Source organism: Ornithorhynchus anatinus, chromosome 20, assembly GCF_004115215.2.
Source record: "Ornithorhynchus anatinus isolate Pmale09 chromosome 20, mOrnAna1.pri.v4, whole genome shotgun sequence".
NCBI lineage: Eukaryota > Metazoa > Chordata > Mammalia > Monotremata > Ornithorhynchidae > Ornithorhynchus > Ornithorhynchus anatinus.
The window spans coordinates 25,440,563-25,456,032 of NC_041747.1; the positions used below are offsets into that span (position 1 = coordinate 25,440,563).

A 15,470-nucleotide genomic window follows, 5' to 3' on the forward strand; every position below is an offset into this window, starting at 1 on the left:
GTCTTTCCTCCCTGCTGCCATCTTCCAGTGAGATGGACTCTGTCTCCTTCATACTTGGCATGCCATATGGATGACTTCAGGAGTTCTACACACCTTTGGGGCTCAATACCTGCTGTTAATATCCTCTGAGCGCTCTCATTCAATCGTGTATACAGAACACTATACTAAGCCCTTGAGAGAGGACGATATAACAATAAACAGACACAATTCCTGCCCATAATGAGTTTACTGCATCTAGAGCAGACATGGCTGGTCAGAATTTGGGATGGTGTTTTATTGGTGGGTTTTTTTTTTGGAGCAGCATGGCATAGTGGATAGACCATGGGCCTGGGAGTCAGACAGTCATGGGTTCTAATACCAGCTCTCCCACTTGTCTGCTGTGTGACCGTGAGCAAGTGACTTCATTTCTCTGGGCCTTAGTTACCTCATCTGTAAAATGGGGAATGAAACTGTGAGCCCCACTTGGGACGGGAACTGTGTCCAACCCAATTTGCTCGTATCCACCCCAACAATTAGTAGAGTTTCTGGCATGTAATAAGTGCTGGACAAGTATCACAATTATTATTATTATTATTGTTCTTGGCAAGCCCCACCTGCTGGAATTAGCCATCCCAACTAATAAAAAGTTTCTCCTGTTCTCCTGTTCTCCATGTTTGACATGTGCAGGAGAAACCAGAATGGGTTTCAGCAGCAGCATAAGGGATTCGACTATATTTTTCTCAGAGTGAGGACATTTGGGATGGGTGACTGAGGGAGAGCAGGAAATTTTCTTATTTATTATTAGGAGAAATTCTTCTCTTTTTGAGGTGAGTTAGGAAAGATGTGGTATGGGTGGCTTACAAGACTCTTTCCAGTGCCATGATTTGAATATCTAGGTGTACACAGCTGCTGGTGCTTTAACAGCAGCCTTATTTTAGCACAATAGCTTAGTGTGTATAGAGGATTCTCATTTTATTTAAGCTCCAGGCTGCTGTGAGACAAGGCCCTTGGGAATGGGAACGATTAATGGAACAGATTGGGGGCCAAGATAAAAATAAGGAGCATGCATTTTTTAGAAATATTTAAATTTAAGTCTTGGCTTGCATCCTGAGAAGATGCAGATTTATGAATTGCCAGCCTGTGGTCAGCAAGAAGCCAAATCAATCAATCAATCAATGATATTTATTGACCTCTTAGCTGTTTCCAGAGCACTGTACTAAGTACTGGAGGGAGTAATAATAATAATAGTAATTGTGGTATTTGTTAAGCATTTACTATACGACGAGCACTGTCCTATATACTGGGGTAGATGCAAGATAATCAGGTCCCATATGGGCTTACAGCCTAAGTAGGAGGGAGAACTCGTATTGAATCCCCATTTCGCAAATGGGGGAACTGAAGCACAGAGGGCCTTGCCCAAGGTCACAGAGCTGACAAGTGGCTGACCTGAGATTGGAACCCAGGATCTCTGACTCCCAGGCCCATGCTCTTTCCACGAGTTCATGCTGCTTCTCTACAAGTTGGCAGACATGATCCCGCAAGAGGAAAGATGGGATTGGAGTGAGGTTGGAATGGCTGTGCAGTTGGACTGATAAGAACAATAATTGCGGTAGTCGTTTAGCACTCACTATTATCTGATCCAAGCGGAGTTTGTGGCCTAAGTAGGAAGGAGGACAGGTCTTGAATCCCTATTTTACAGATGAGGAAACAGAGGCACAGAAGTGACTTAGCCAAGGTTATACAGTAGACAAGTGGTGGAGCTGGGATCAGAACCCAAGTCCTCTGACTCCCAGTGCTCTTTCCACTAGGCCATGCTGCTCGAGGGAGAGGGACCCTCAGAGCAGTAGCCACATGCATTTCTGCCCACTCCCTAAAACCTGGCACTCTAGGCCAATGCTCTGTTGGCCTGAAGGAAAATAGGACTAAGAAAATCTTCCCGAGGCTTTGATTTCAGTTTTACTTCAGTAAACAAAACCTTCCTAAACCTCTACCCAAAGAGAGCAGCCGAATGTAATTCCTGCCCCTTTAGGGCCTTTAATGAAGGCTCACTATCTTGACTTAGACTCTATATCGAGTTGGTATCCTCCGTAGGGATCAAGAGATTTGTTGGGATAAGAAATGGGAAATCTCTTGAACTAAATATTTCATATATTCTAAATATGAGCTAGTCTATTTCAGCAGGCAATTTTTAACTGATATCAGTACAGCTGCTTATTTACTCTTATTTCATCAAAACATGTTTGATCTGAAACAGTTCTGATTTTTTTTTTAAGGGAAATTCTGGTATAGGTTTCTCGTCTTCCTTCATTACACTTCCAGCTCCTAAGAACCCCAGACTCTCTCGTATTTTCTGTACAATACCTTGTGCAACAAGGGTCCTCCCTAGATAATCATTCAGCTTTTGGTTTTAATCTAAATCAAGCACAACTATCTTGAGAGAGATCTCCATGAGGAAAAAGGCTTCTGAGAAGTTAATAAATCAAGAAATTTTGTGTGTACTGTCATAGCTACAAAATGAGTCATCCTTTGCAAAGTAAGGGGGATTCAAAATATTAGAGTAGCTTGAATTTCATGTCTCTACCTTCCATCCCCTCAACATTTGCTCGTATGGCTCAATATAGTACAGAGAGATCAAAACATTTACTTCCTTTTTTAAAAAAAGCACTGTTGAAACTGAAATGTCACCAGATTGTCGGCAATAGGGAAGCAGAAGATTTTCACCAAAAGGAGCAAGAGATATCAACAAAAAGATCAGCCTGCACAAACATACACACATATACCCTCTTTCAACTTTGAAAAATCAATCAATCAATCAATTGTACTTATCAAGTGCTTACTGTGTGCCGAGAACTGTATTAAGCGCTTGGGAGAGTACAATATAACAGAGTGGATAGGCACCTTCCCTTCCCACAGTGATCAGTTTTCAAAAGGTGGAATTTCTAATTCGACATCTCTGGAGGCACCCCGATTTCAAGACACTTTTTGATCTATGTTGTTCTGTGAAAAAAGCTTTGTCTGAATTATCATCTCTTCCCTATGACTCTATAGGACTCAGTCGGACGGTCGTATTTATTGAGCACTTACCGTATGCAGAGCACTGTACTGAGCACTTGAGAGCATACAAGCTTGGGAGACTCAAGCTTGGTAAAGTGAACGGAGAAGTGGCAGTTCTCTGGACTTGATAGGAATGAGCTGCCAAACCATAAAAATTTTTAAATTCTCTACTTATACTTCTTTCTCTGATGACCGGGTAGGTCATTAAGCAGCATGAGAACCTCCAAATTTGTCTTGGCTTTGTCAAGAAGCAGCATGGGAAGCTGGTGGGTACTGGGACTGAGAAAGGTAACCGATATCTGTAGGAGTGCGTGTGCACGTGTGTGCACAAAAGCACATTCACTCTGGTTGTCGACTCACTTGAGGGCTATTTTGTTCCAACTTGAGGTCTGGCCATGAATAACTGCACTAAAGGCTGTCAGAAAGGACTTTCCCTGGTTAGAAAATGCGCGGGGCTGATGGGGTGAGGGGTGATGAGGGGGTTTCTGGGTTCATCTGTTTGTAGGGGCTGGAGGTTCTGGACTCCAAACAGAAACCTTCCCTGCTGCAGCTTTAGGAAGGAGAAGGAAACTGGGGAGGAAGGAACATGTGCTTCGTATCCACAGTCCACCCCACTGCTCACATCCTCCCTCCAAGCGCTTAGTACATTGGTCTGCACACAGTAAGCACTCAATAAATATGACTAAATAAGTGAATGAACACTATAACTATTATAACACCTTTATAACCGGGTTTTACCCCAGCCTTACCCTGGCTCCTCAAAGTGGGAATGGCTAAGGGATGCTGGGGCCAGAGAGCTTGGACACACATGGCAATTTTGATGTGTGCTCAGAAGTGACTGTCTCACTTCCCACGTGACCGCCATAACTCTGAAGAAGCTCCTACAGCAGCAGATCAGTACTCTGTGGTTCACGAACATCGGCCTCCTGGGAGCGATTTTTTTCTTAGAAAGAATTAAAGCTCCACTGGACAGTAAGGGACTGATGGCGGGTTGGAGGGAGCAACTTGTTCTGCTTTGTAACTAAAAAGGTGTTGCTTGTTGTTGTTGGGATCAGAATGTATTTGAAAATACTGATATGTAAAAAAAATTCATTTTCCTTGAGAGAAAAGATTTGTAAATCAGTACTCCCTCACCTATCGGTGGTGTCATTCAAAATGCTGCAAATTTTAAAACTAATAAATTCATAATCCATCAGTAAATCCCCATTTGTTTGTGGTAGGGTCGTTGTGGATAATATCTAATGGAAGTGTTAATGAATTTTTTAACATCTTTGTCACACTAATGAAAAGATTTATGGTAGCAATGTCTGAGTTATGGTTTCAGGAATTATTAGCTAGTACTCAATGAATTCATCCCTAGAGTAAGTGCAGACATTGACTGGGTTATGAATTTTCCTTTTTTCCTTCATAATAACTTGCTTGTGAGTTATAGTTGTCTGCTGTATCTCTTTGTTATGAAAGGGAATAAAGTCCTGGCAAAGTGGGAGGCCATTATTATAGACTCATAGGATTGAATGAGACCTTAACATGTCACCTATTCCTTTCACCTGTGTCCAGGTAGAACTGTACTCAAACCATTTGAGAAAGAGAGAGATCATGCCTTACCTCAATTCTGCCAGTTAATGGGAAAAGCAAGTAGCCTCAAGATAACAAATTCAGAAAGTTGCAAGTTGCCTTGTACTATTTCCACCTCGCTGTTCTGTCTTTTTTGATTGCTAAGTGAAATCATCCCTAACAGGATTTTGAAAACAGCAGATCGTCTCCCTTTATTAAATCACTCCACAGAAAGAATTAGGGAGAGAGGATAGATTTTGCTGTTTTTACGCTCTCCACTTACAACTGATTAAAGCCAGTACAAATGTGGTGACTGTAAGCTCGTTGTGGCCTTGGAATGTGTCTGTTACACTGTTGTGTTTTACTCTCCCAAGTGCTCTGCCACGGAAAGCACTCAAAAAATACAGTTGATTACACTGAGTCCTACTGTCACGCAAAGAGTGGTCAGGAGAGGAAGGGGTTTAAAATGGAATAAACAGACTACTGTACGCATTTGTTATTCTGATAATGGTGGAACCCTGCAATTATCTGTTTTCCCTAAGCTCCTGCAGGGGTTCAACAAATATTAAATTATTTTGATGATTATGCATTCATAATGAAAAGCTCTAAAGGAAATATGAGATTAAAAAAACCCCAAACTAATGATTAATTGGATTAATTAAACTGGAAAAAAAGATAGCACTTCTAATGAAAAACGGCCATAAAAAATCCAAGGGGAAAAAAATGATCAGAACCAATTTTGATCTCTAAAAGAGATCAACAGACATGATCTGCTTATCTCGCTAGTTTGGTTCTGACTGAATTTTGTATTCGTTAAGAAAGAAGTGTTGTTGTGAGAGAGGAAATAACGCCACAGGTACAATGCCTTATTTGGCCAAAATGAAAATCACTCTAAGTACAGGCCTGGAGAAAGACCTGTTCAGACATTGCCTATTTGCATACCTCTTGTTTGGCCAACATTTTCTCCTTGATCTCTAACTCCATTTTAAACTGTCTTTCCATAAGAGTAGCTTGCTTCATGATAGTTGCTATAGTGATCTCCTTCTGATGAAGCTCTTCTGTCAGGTCAGAGATTTTAGCCCTCATTCTTTTCTGCTCAGAGCTACGGGACTGTTCCTCGTGATAAAGATGGTTTCTCATCTGCATCAGATAGATTCCCAAAAAAGAAAGAATATTATGCAGTGTTTACGGCTCGAGTGATCCATAGTTTTCCCTTTTAGATTCCACTATGCTAATATGTGCGCCCTTAGGCTGATTTTAAGTATTTCTTTGATTTACTATTATTAACGTTTTAATTTTAAGCCTCATTTTGTAACCTGTAATATTTGGAGTAGGACACTAATTTCTTTGAAAGAGGGCGCACACCATGAAATGTGAATTCATTATCATAAAAATGGTCATGCTGGGTAACTCTCAAAAGAAGCGTGCTGTTTGTAAGGGCTGTTCTCAAAATTTAGATCTTAAAGCTAAATAACTCAGCTGAAAAGTTTCCTTTAAAACTAGATCGATTTGCCCGATTTCCTAATGACTTTGGGCCTTATAAAAACTCTCATTTTCACCAAAAGATAAATAATTTAAAACAGTTCTATAATGAAAATAGAGACTGAAAATAAAGCATCTCCGGCATTCATAATACCAAGCTTATTAGTTTTAGGATCAAGGGAATAAAAACCTGCTACAACAGTCACTCTGTGGAAGCCACAACTACTCTGATACAAAACATTTTGTCTCTTTTCCTGCAGAGTAGTGCACTCTTTAGAATTCTCCCAGAGACTATAAGGACATTTGAGCTTCATAATCTTTCTCTCAGTAACAAATAGTACAGTGTCAGTAGAGTTTCAGATTACTCAGTTTCATTACACTACTGGATACCCTGATGGGAAGAATCAGCGTAACTACACTTGTTGGCTTTTATTAGTGTTATGCAATTATATATGTGCATACATACACACACATATATATATAAATGAAGAGATAGAAAGAGAGGAAAAGAGAGAGAGAGAAGGGGAGCGGTTGGAGGGTTAGTTGTCATTCTTACCTACGCGTACAACCGTAGCTGTAAAGACTGAAGCACAAATGACCTCTATTCCACACTGGGTGTGCAGGCAGTAATCACTATTTTTGCATCTGTCCTGGTTTCCCCCCTGGCCCAAGTCACCACTCAGGGACAGAAAGCGTGGGTGGGTCTGCTGCAAATGTCTCCCAGTAGTAGCTGCTCTGCCAATGTTGAGGAGTGGGCTTCACTGAGTCTTTAAAACACTACCTCGACCTCTCTGCCTGGGTTTACCCCGTTTCAGTTCACTCTTCGTTCTGCCGTCGCCCATTCTCCTCACTTCTTCTTGAGGAGAAGCACGGCCTAGCGGATAGAGCCCGGGGCCTGGGAATCAGAGGGATCTGAATTCTAATCCTGGCTCCGCCACTCGTCAGCTGTGTGGCGTTGGGCAAGTCGCTTCACTTCTCTGTGCCTCAGTTACCTCATCTGGAAAATGGGGATTAAGACTGTGAGCGTGATGCAGGACAGGGACTATGTACAACCTGACAACCTTGTATCTACCCCAGTGCCTAGTACAGTGCCTGGCACATAGGAAGTGCTTAACAAATGCCATTAAAAATCCTCTTCTCAGTGAAGCCGCATTACATTGAGCTTTGGCCGAATGCTGGTGAGTTGATGGGGCGTCAGGATTTCATTGCTGACTGACTTGTCTTGACATTTGGTTTATTGATTGATGAAGCTGTCATGCATGTGAGGTTGATGTGGACGAAGCGGCTCCGACAACCGGGGGTGTGTCTCAGCTAGTAAGAAGGTTGGGTTCCACTCTCACCAAATTCTGCCTCCCAGTCTTCCAAAGTACAAGTTGAAATTCGATTTGTAATCTGGTTTTCCATCGATGTGCTCCGCACATAGTAAGCGCTCAATAAATACGACTGAATGAATAAGGAGTTTGTAGACTAGAGGTTTTCTATTTCTTTGTCTGGTCACCGTTGGTTGATGTGTTATCTTGGCTTCAACACCATTAAGCTCTGAGTGGCCTGTCAAAAGCTTTGATTGTGGACAGGGTTTCCTCACTTCAGGCTGATACAAAACCTCCATTTTCTTTGGGCTTATGTCAATCCCAGCTCTGTGTTGACTAGGTGAAGTGGTTCATAATCAGCTGTGGGTCTTCCCCGTCCCTAGATGACTCTCAAAGACTTTCAATGGTGCCCTTAGCCTGTCAAGTGGAAAAGTTTCCTGGTGTTTTGGAAGTGCATTCGCACATCACCTTTCGACAGGGTACATTATTCAAGTCAGACAGAGAATGAAAGGAAAGGCATGTGATGGGTTTTCTTTTAATTTCTTTTAATGATACAATATGAAATATTCTTTCCCATACCTTGTTCAACTCCTTTTCCTGACTTACATGGTCTTGTGCCAGGAAGAGCAGATTGTTCCTTTTCTTTTCCAGTTCCTTAACAGGATGTGTATAAGATGATTCGAGTCTAAATCAAAAGGTATAAATTAAATAATTAAGGCAATTTGACAAATGACTCTGAATACCATTGACTGATAATTCAACATACTTTATGTGACCAGAGTCTCCTTGATCTTTATATAGACCTTTAGTTAGCACTTCGGGGTATAAATGCAAGGGGAGTTCTTAAACATTCAGATTCTACCAGAAGGCAGGCTGCTTACCAGCACTTTGAAGACTTATCAGTAATTCAGTAAGTGCTCTGAGAATATCTAATTTTCTTTTCCTGTGGGCCACGTCTTCACCTGCCTAAAACCACACAAAGTGCAGAGGGTGTTCCAAGATTATCATGGCATCTAAACTGCTGTTTAAGTTTTCTATTCCTGTTCTATTATAGGCCACAATTACTATGAAGATAAAGTAGCAGGTTTAGTAGATCCTAGCTTGAAAGATGCTCACACCATGTTTAAGCTATTTATAGAGTATTGTCTTCCATCTTCAAAGATGCTACTGGAGATATTATTATTATTATTGTATTATAAAGTGCTTACTGTGTGTCAAGAGCTGTTCTAAGCACTGGGGTAAATTCAAGTTAATCAGGTTGGACACCTGATTGGTTGGATCCCAAAAGGGGATCACAATCCAACTAGGACATTGATGTTATCTATATTTGGGCGTGGAGTTACCTTTAGGCTATCAATCAACAGCATTTACAGAGTGACTACTACAGGCAAAGCACTGTACTAAGCAGTTAGCAGAGTACATTCAAAGTAGAATACACCAATCATGGCTACAAGGAGCAATTTTCCTTTCCACAATGCATTCATGTGAAAACTGCCTTTTGCTTCTTCTAGACTGTAAGCTCACTGTGGGCAGGGAATGTGTCTATCAATTCTGTTATATTGTACTCTCCCAAGTGTTTAGTAGAGTGCTCTGCACACAGTAAGTGCTCAATAAATACGATTGACTGAAAATAACTTTTGTTTGTAGAGACTGTGTCTGCTTTTATGGGTTTCCTAGGCTGTACCTGCTCTTTGCTCAAAAAAATCAACCCATTTCTGAACTTTTGGTGCAGTGCTGATTTGTCTCCCAGTATTCTCTCCCAGTATACCCAGAATACCAATGTATTCTCTCCCAGTGCTTAGTACAGTGCTCTGTACACTCTAAAGTGCTTAATAAATCCTACTCCTACTACTTCCAAATCAATCAAGAGAAAAAGATCGAGCAATCAATCATATTTACTGAGTACATACTGAGTGCAGAGAACTGTACTAAGCATCTGGGAGAATATAATATAACCGAGTTGGAAGGCATCTTCCCTGCCCACAGTGAGCAAACATGAAGAATTTCACATTTCCTTTATAAAGCAAATACTGTAAATGAAAAACATACCTTTGATTTTCATGGATATTGTGGTAGCCACCTGCTTTCAATGATTCTCTATGCAACTTCAGTCTTTCTGTTTCTACACCTCTCAAGACATCATCTTCAGACTCCAAATCATTTTTCACCTCAGAAAGTCCTGTTTTCATGGTCTAAACAAATAAACCAAATGATTCAACAGTAGCTTTCAGATTTCAAGGTACTGTAAAATAAACTTTTTTGATATGCCCAACATATGGGCCTTAGGGAAAAAAAAAAAACTATGCCAAGTACTTTTCTTGAGCGAAAGGCAATGAGATACTCTTCCTCTAGAGCTCCATTAAGAACATTCAAGAGATACAAATCATTTGATTCATTGTAAACTGAGTTAAATCAAGGGAGTGCTTGTTCCCTTCTTTATTGTTCACTGTTTATTCTAAACTAATATCCCATTAATTAAAGCCCATGGAAAGATGGTGAGAGGTACTTGAGACTAGCCTGCGGAGGGGGATTGTCTTCTTTAATATTCACAGTTACTTGAATTACAATCCTGCTGCCTGATTGTATTTAGGAAAATAATCCATTTTGGGTAAATCAAGTAGGATTCACTGGGCTCACCAGCAGGGTCAGTGATGCTGCAACCCTGGCTCTGGAGGATGTCATAGTACTCCTTGGGGGTGGGATGGGGAAGCATGAGGCCGAATGATGTAGCGGATAGAGCACGGGCTTGGAAGGACCTGGGTTCTCATCCTGGCTCTGCCACTTGTCTGTTGTGTGACCTTGGGCAATCACTTCACTTCTCTGTGCCTCAGTCACCTCATCTGTAAAATGGGGATTAAGACTGTGAGCCCCATGCAGGACGGGGACTGTGTCTAATCCCATTTGCTTGTATCCACCCCACTGCTTAGTACAATGCCTGGTACATAGTAAGCGCTTAACGAATACCACCATTATCATTATTATTGCCACTGTGCCCTCCTTCCCTGGGCACATTCGCAATGGGGTTTCCACAGCCTGCTGCTCAGATGGCACCATCCAGTGGGCCCAAAAAATCCATCTCAGAGGGACATTTCCCCTGCTGCTGCTTGGGTGGATGATTCAGCTGCCCTGGTGACAGTCGGACCCTTTGATGAAAATCTCCATTGTGTTGTTTTGACTTAAGATTTAGGACTGTTATTTTCAAGGGACTGGGTCCCAAGAAGAAACCTCACTCCACGAATAAAAAGAGTCACGACCTGCAAAGGAGGAGGAAGACAGCTAACAGGTGGTACCGAAATGAAGGAAAGGGTTTTCAAGGCACTGTACATCTTCGATGGATGGGGTTCTCCAAGAGGGATATGAGGAGAGGTTTTAAGGAGGCTGTGAATTCCACATCTCCTGTAGCTCCACTTAGTTTTCCGGTGGCAGTAATGGAGCCAGTGATAGTAGCGGTAATAGCCCTGCTCACTACCAGAGATAGGGAGAGGGGTGCTACTAATGCCAGCCTTGACAGTTACTGCTGGTAGAAATGGAGGATTGAGGTGCTGCTGGATTGCAAAAAGCTTGAGGGGAGGAGATCATGTCTACTAATGCTAATGTTCTCTCTGAAGTGCTTAGTATAGTGCTTTGCACATAGAAGGTGCTCAATAAATAGCTTTCATGGATTCATCTGTAAGCTTCTTGTGGGCAGGGATCACGTTTACCAACTCGTATTGTACTCTCTCAAATGCTTAGTACAGTGCTCTGCACAAAGTTTGCGCTCAATAAAAACCACTGATGGATCAATTAAGCTAAGATAGATGGTTATTCCACCACTGTGGTTATTTCACAGTGCTGGCACCATTCAAAAGCTATTAGTTTTGGATTAAAGGCTTTATCTATCTTGCATCATGATAAAAAATGGCTTCAGCCATTCCTTAAAACTTTCGTACCCATTGAAATTTCTTTTAATCTGTGCTTTGAGAAAGCAGATTTTCTAAAGAACATTACCCAACTTCTTCCCAGGGATAGTAATTACTGAGATCAATTCCTGCTTCTTTATCTTACTCAAACTATGGAGAATTATATTAGGCTGCTAATGAAATCTAATTAAAGTGAACTTTACATAAGTGATAAGTTTTTAGGAAATCAGTTAGAAACTAATATATTTTTCTTAAAATGTCACAGATGACAATTTTTCTCAAACTATGAACAGAGGTTTTTGGAAAGGAGGATAGTGAGGGATCTCATAATGAATCTGAAATATGTGCACAGAGAAGCCCTTACAAGGGAAAAGTGTTGATACTTTGGAAAGCAGTGTGTAGCTTCCTCTTACTCAAGGAGAGTTGGCCAAGAATGATCGATTATCAAAAACAGAGTGCTTATTTTCGGTACTGTAGCTGGTCTCTTGCTTTCAGCCAGTCCTGAAATATCATACAATAACTGCATGTGGAACAATGGCAAAGGGTGTGACCAAAGTAGTGGACAAAAGTTGGAAATAAGTGAACCTCAGCTATGCCAAATGTATTCCAAATCTCTTATCCTCCCCCTCATTCTCGCCTTCTCTTCCTTCCTCCTTTTCTCTCTTTCTGTCTCCTTCCTTTTCTCCTGCCCTCTAGGTCCTTTGTCAAGAACGACATTTTCACACCAAACAATCCAAAAGGAAATATTGAACAAAAATACCAAAATGTGTCCATAATTCCCCTCATTTGCTGGGCCGCCATTATAAAAGAACAACATTAGTAGGAATAACCTTTCCTGCCCTAAGATCCTATCTGCCTGGCAGTGGAACAATGGAATTGGATAAAGAAAGAGTGCATTTAATCTCTTTCTCTGGAGATTTTTTTTTAAAAATAGGGTGTACCCTCATCTGTCTTGGATGTCAGAAAAGCAGTCCTGCCTTGCAAGACAAACTTGATGACCTCTCCAAGTCCCTTGCAGCTTTATGATTTTATGATTTTGGGTATTTGATAGTGCACTATTTCGACCTTTAACACTGAAACATCAAGGAGAATATCACAAGTGGAAAATTTTAAGACATGCTCATCACCAAATGCAGGCCGCCCTCACTGCTCTTGTTTTTTAAGTACCCCAAATTCACAAAGTGAGCAATGAGGTCTACAGATCAACTATTTGAGTGGCAAAGTTCACGGAGCGGGGGGCCCTGCTCATTTCTTCTTTGAAGGGGTAAGGAAAGGAGTAGGTGGCACGATGGTTATCTCCTTCTGATGCTCTTTACATATTGGATGCATTATGGATGGGTGGATGAGGACTGACCTCAGTTCAGTTGCAAAGACTGTGAGGCAGAGAATTTGTAGGAAAGAAAACTGAATGAGAGATCAACATAGCCTTTAAAAAGTAAAGTATCTTTGTACTTTTGTATCTTTGGGCGATACTCTTTTCATTAGTGAAACCAATTTCACATGGCTCCCAGGCAAAATTTCTGCACCTGAGACCCTTCTCTGAGGGATTGAATTACTAGCTACATAAACCTCAAAAGGGCACGTTCCAAGTCCGGGAATCCCCAGAGCTTTGTGCACCCAATAAAGTCTTTGATTGATCGATTGACAGATAGATTCTTCCTCTCACAAATAATGAAGCTTCTCATATGCCCAGAGCCCAGGGCAGTAACTTCTGCTGCCCCAGTAGCAGATCACACCCTGTTTTTAGAAACAGTTGGAGGTCAAGCATTGTCCCCAGTGATAAAGGTTTCCTTCATCAGAAAAAGAAAAACCTTCTCCGTTCCTTTGGGTCAGATCAATGTGTGTCCCCTTTCAGAATACTTCTGCTAGAGAATGATACCAGAAAAGATTTAGGAACAACTCATTTCAGAAGTGTGACTCCTCAGAGAGTTTATCATTTCACTGACCCAAATTTACAGTCAAGAATGTAGGCCAGGGCGACTCTTCAGGTACTCGGTGCCACACTTGACACTGGAAATCAACCTGAGGGTTTGGAAGGTAATAGTTGAGCTGATTACACCAGAAGTGTATGGCTTGGAGGGGTTTAGAATCATCACCTCTTTGCAATATAGAAGTGGATTAATTTAATCCAAGTCTACTGTCTTTTTTCACCCAGTCCAGGAACATCACCAAGACCTAGTATTATACTCTCTCGGCTCTCAGGACAGTGCTCTGCATACAGTAAGCATTCAATAAATAATAATAATAATAACGTTGGTATTTGTTAAGTGCTTACTATGTGCCGAGCATTGTTCTAAGCGCTGGGATAGACAAAGGGGAATCAGGTTGTCCCACGTGGGGCTCACAGGCTTAATCCCCATTTTACAGATGAGGTAACTGAGGCACCGAGAAGTTAAGTGACTTGCCCAAAGTCACACAGCTAACAAGTGGCCGAGCCAGCATTCGAACTCATGACCTCTGACTCCAAAGCCCGTGCTCTTTCCACTGAGCCAAGCTGCTTCAGCTGCTTAAATACGATTGACGAGATGTGACCCCAGCATAAGGTAAGAGCTGCATCTACGAACATGACACCTTGCTGAGCACTGTATAAGGCAGATGAAGAGATATATAGGCTCCATTCTCAAGAAGCTTTCCATCCACAACTTATGTAGTGTTATAACAGTGCTTTGGAAAGTGAATGAAACTTACTAAAGGAATCAATCCACTGTTGAAGGGTGACTAATTTTCCAAAGAAACTTTTAGAAAATCTAGTATATGAAAGTAAAGGATGAGGATAAAGAAAACTATAGGTGCCAGTTTTCATTTTCAGTGGGGAGGGGAGTAAAAGAACAGGGATTTTAGGGGTTGGGGACAGGGATGGGAGGGAACAGGCTTTAAAGAACAGACAGGCCAAAAAACTATCAATCTGGGGAGTTCTCAGTCCTGACTGGAAACTCTGGGTTTTTTCAGAGACCTGGAATGAGAGGGGCGGGGAGTCCACCCACAAAGCGGTGAGCTTGACCATCCATTGGAATCAGCACAACTACATTTGAAGGAAGATGTCTGAAATGAATCCTGAAGAGGGAGAACCCGTTTAGAGACTCAAAAAGGGTGGCATCTGAATTTGAACAGAACTGGATATGCTAGTCAATCTTGAGAGAGGGAATTACTTGCAGCCCTAGGGTCAGCCATGATGAAGATGGTTTAGTAACAATTTTGCTTAGTTTGCTATTTGAGAGTTTGAGGGACAGGCTAGGTTGGTTAAAACTTTATGGAGCTGAAAAATATATGTATATATATATTATATATATATATTAATGGTATTTGTTGAGCTCTTAGTATGTGCGAGGCATAGTACTAAGCAATGGGGTAGATACAAGCTAACCAGGTTAGACACAGTCCACACTGAGCTTACAGTTTTAGTTCCCATTTTACAGATAACTGAGGTACAGAGAAATGAAGGGACCTGCCCACCTAGAAAACAACTGGGGGATCCAGGATTAGAACCCAGGTCCTTCTAGGCCAGTGATCTACCTACTAGGCTGTGTTTCTTCTCAGTTTGTATTAATCAGCAAGTTACCTCTAGAGGGTGAGTGATGAGAGAAAAAGGGCCAGGGAGGAATCGGCTTCACTAATGCAGGTAGGAAAATAATAGATGGTTTTACTAATAGAGGTTAGGGGATCTCTCTAGAGGATGGATAAAGACAGTCATCTTTTTTGAAATCATTTGATACCTTCCTGCCTAAGAACTAGGAAGTACACTTCACCAGGTCTCCAGGTTCCTTCCAGCTCTGACTCTAATAATATTTAGGATTCCTAAGGCATATATTATCGTATGTCCCAGAAATCTGGTCTCACACAAAAAAATACATACATTAATTGGAATTAATTATTCAAATTATATGCCACATCTTTTGATGAATGGACCCAGCCATTAGGCTTGCTTTATTCCCTGAACACTGTCAAGCCAACTTGAGAAATATTTAAATTGAAGTGTATAATATCTGTTTTCCCTGTGGGTCCAGACTTCTGGGACACGGTTCATTGCATATTTTTGAGGTACATGTTGCTGCACAGCATACAATTCTGAAGTGCCTATTTATGTTTTCTTATGAAGGGCTAAGATGTTAAATCATTTGCCTTACAAAATATAAAGTAAATTTAAGCCACAGACCCTAGAGATTAACATTACTAACTCTATGAGGATGAAGTC

General features: G+C 41.3%; 1 protein-coding gene across 10 annotated transcripts in view; it reads right to left on the reverse strand.

Moving 5' to 3' along the window:
• The window catches only part of DEUP1 (deuterosome assembly protein 1), a 62,236-nt gene that overhangs the window by 17,632 nt on the left and 29,134 nt on the right, over nt 1–15,470 (reverse strand). For 8 of the 10 annotated variants that reach the window (XM_039914951.1, XM_039914956.1, XM_039914953.1 and 5 more), the window contains 3 exons: nt 9,429–9,571; nt 7,959–8,064; nt 5,530–5,727 (listed from right to left, as the gene is read on the reverse strand). In XM_039914951.1, coding sequence (XP_039770885.1) covers nt 5,530–5,727; nt 7,959–8,064; nt 9,429–9,571 — 447 coding nt within the window. The remainder of the gene's footprint in view (nt 1–5,529; nt 5,728–7,958; nt 8,065–9,428; nt 9,572–15,470) is intronic. The other 2 variants (XM_039914950.1, XM_039914954.1) reach the window with 2 other exon arrangements.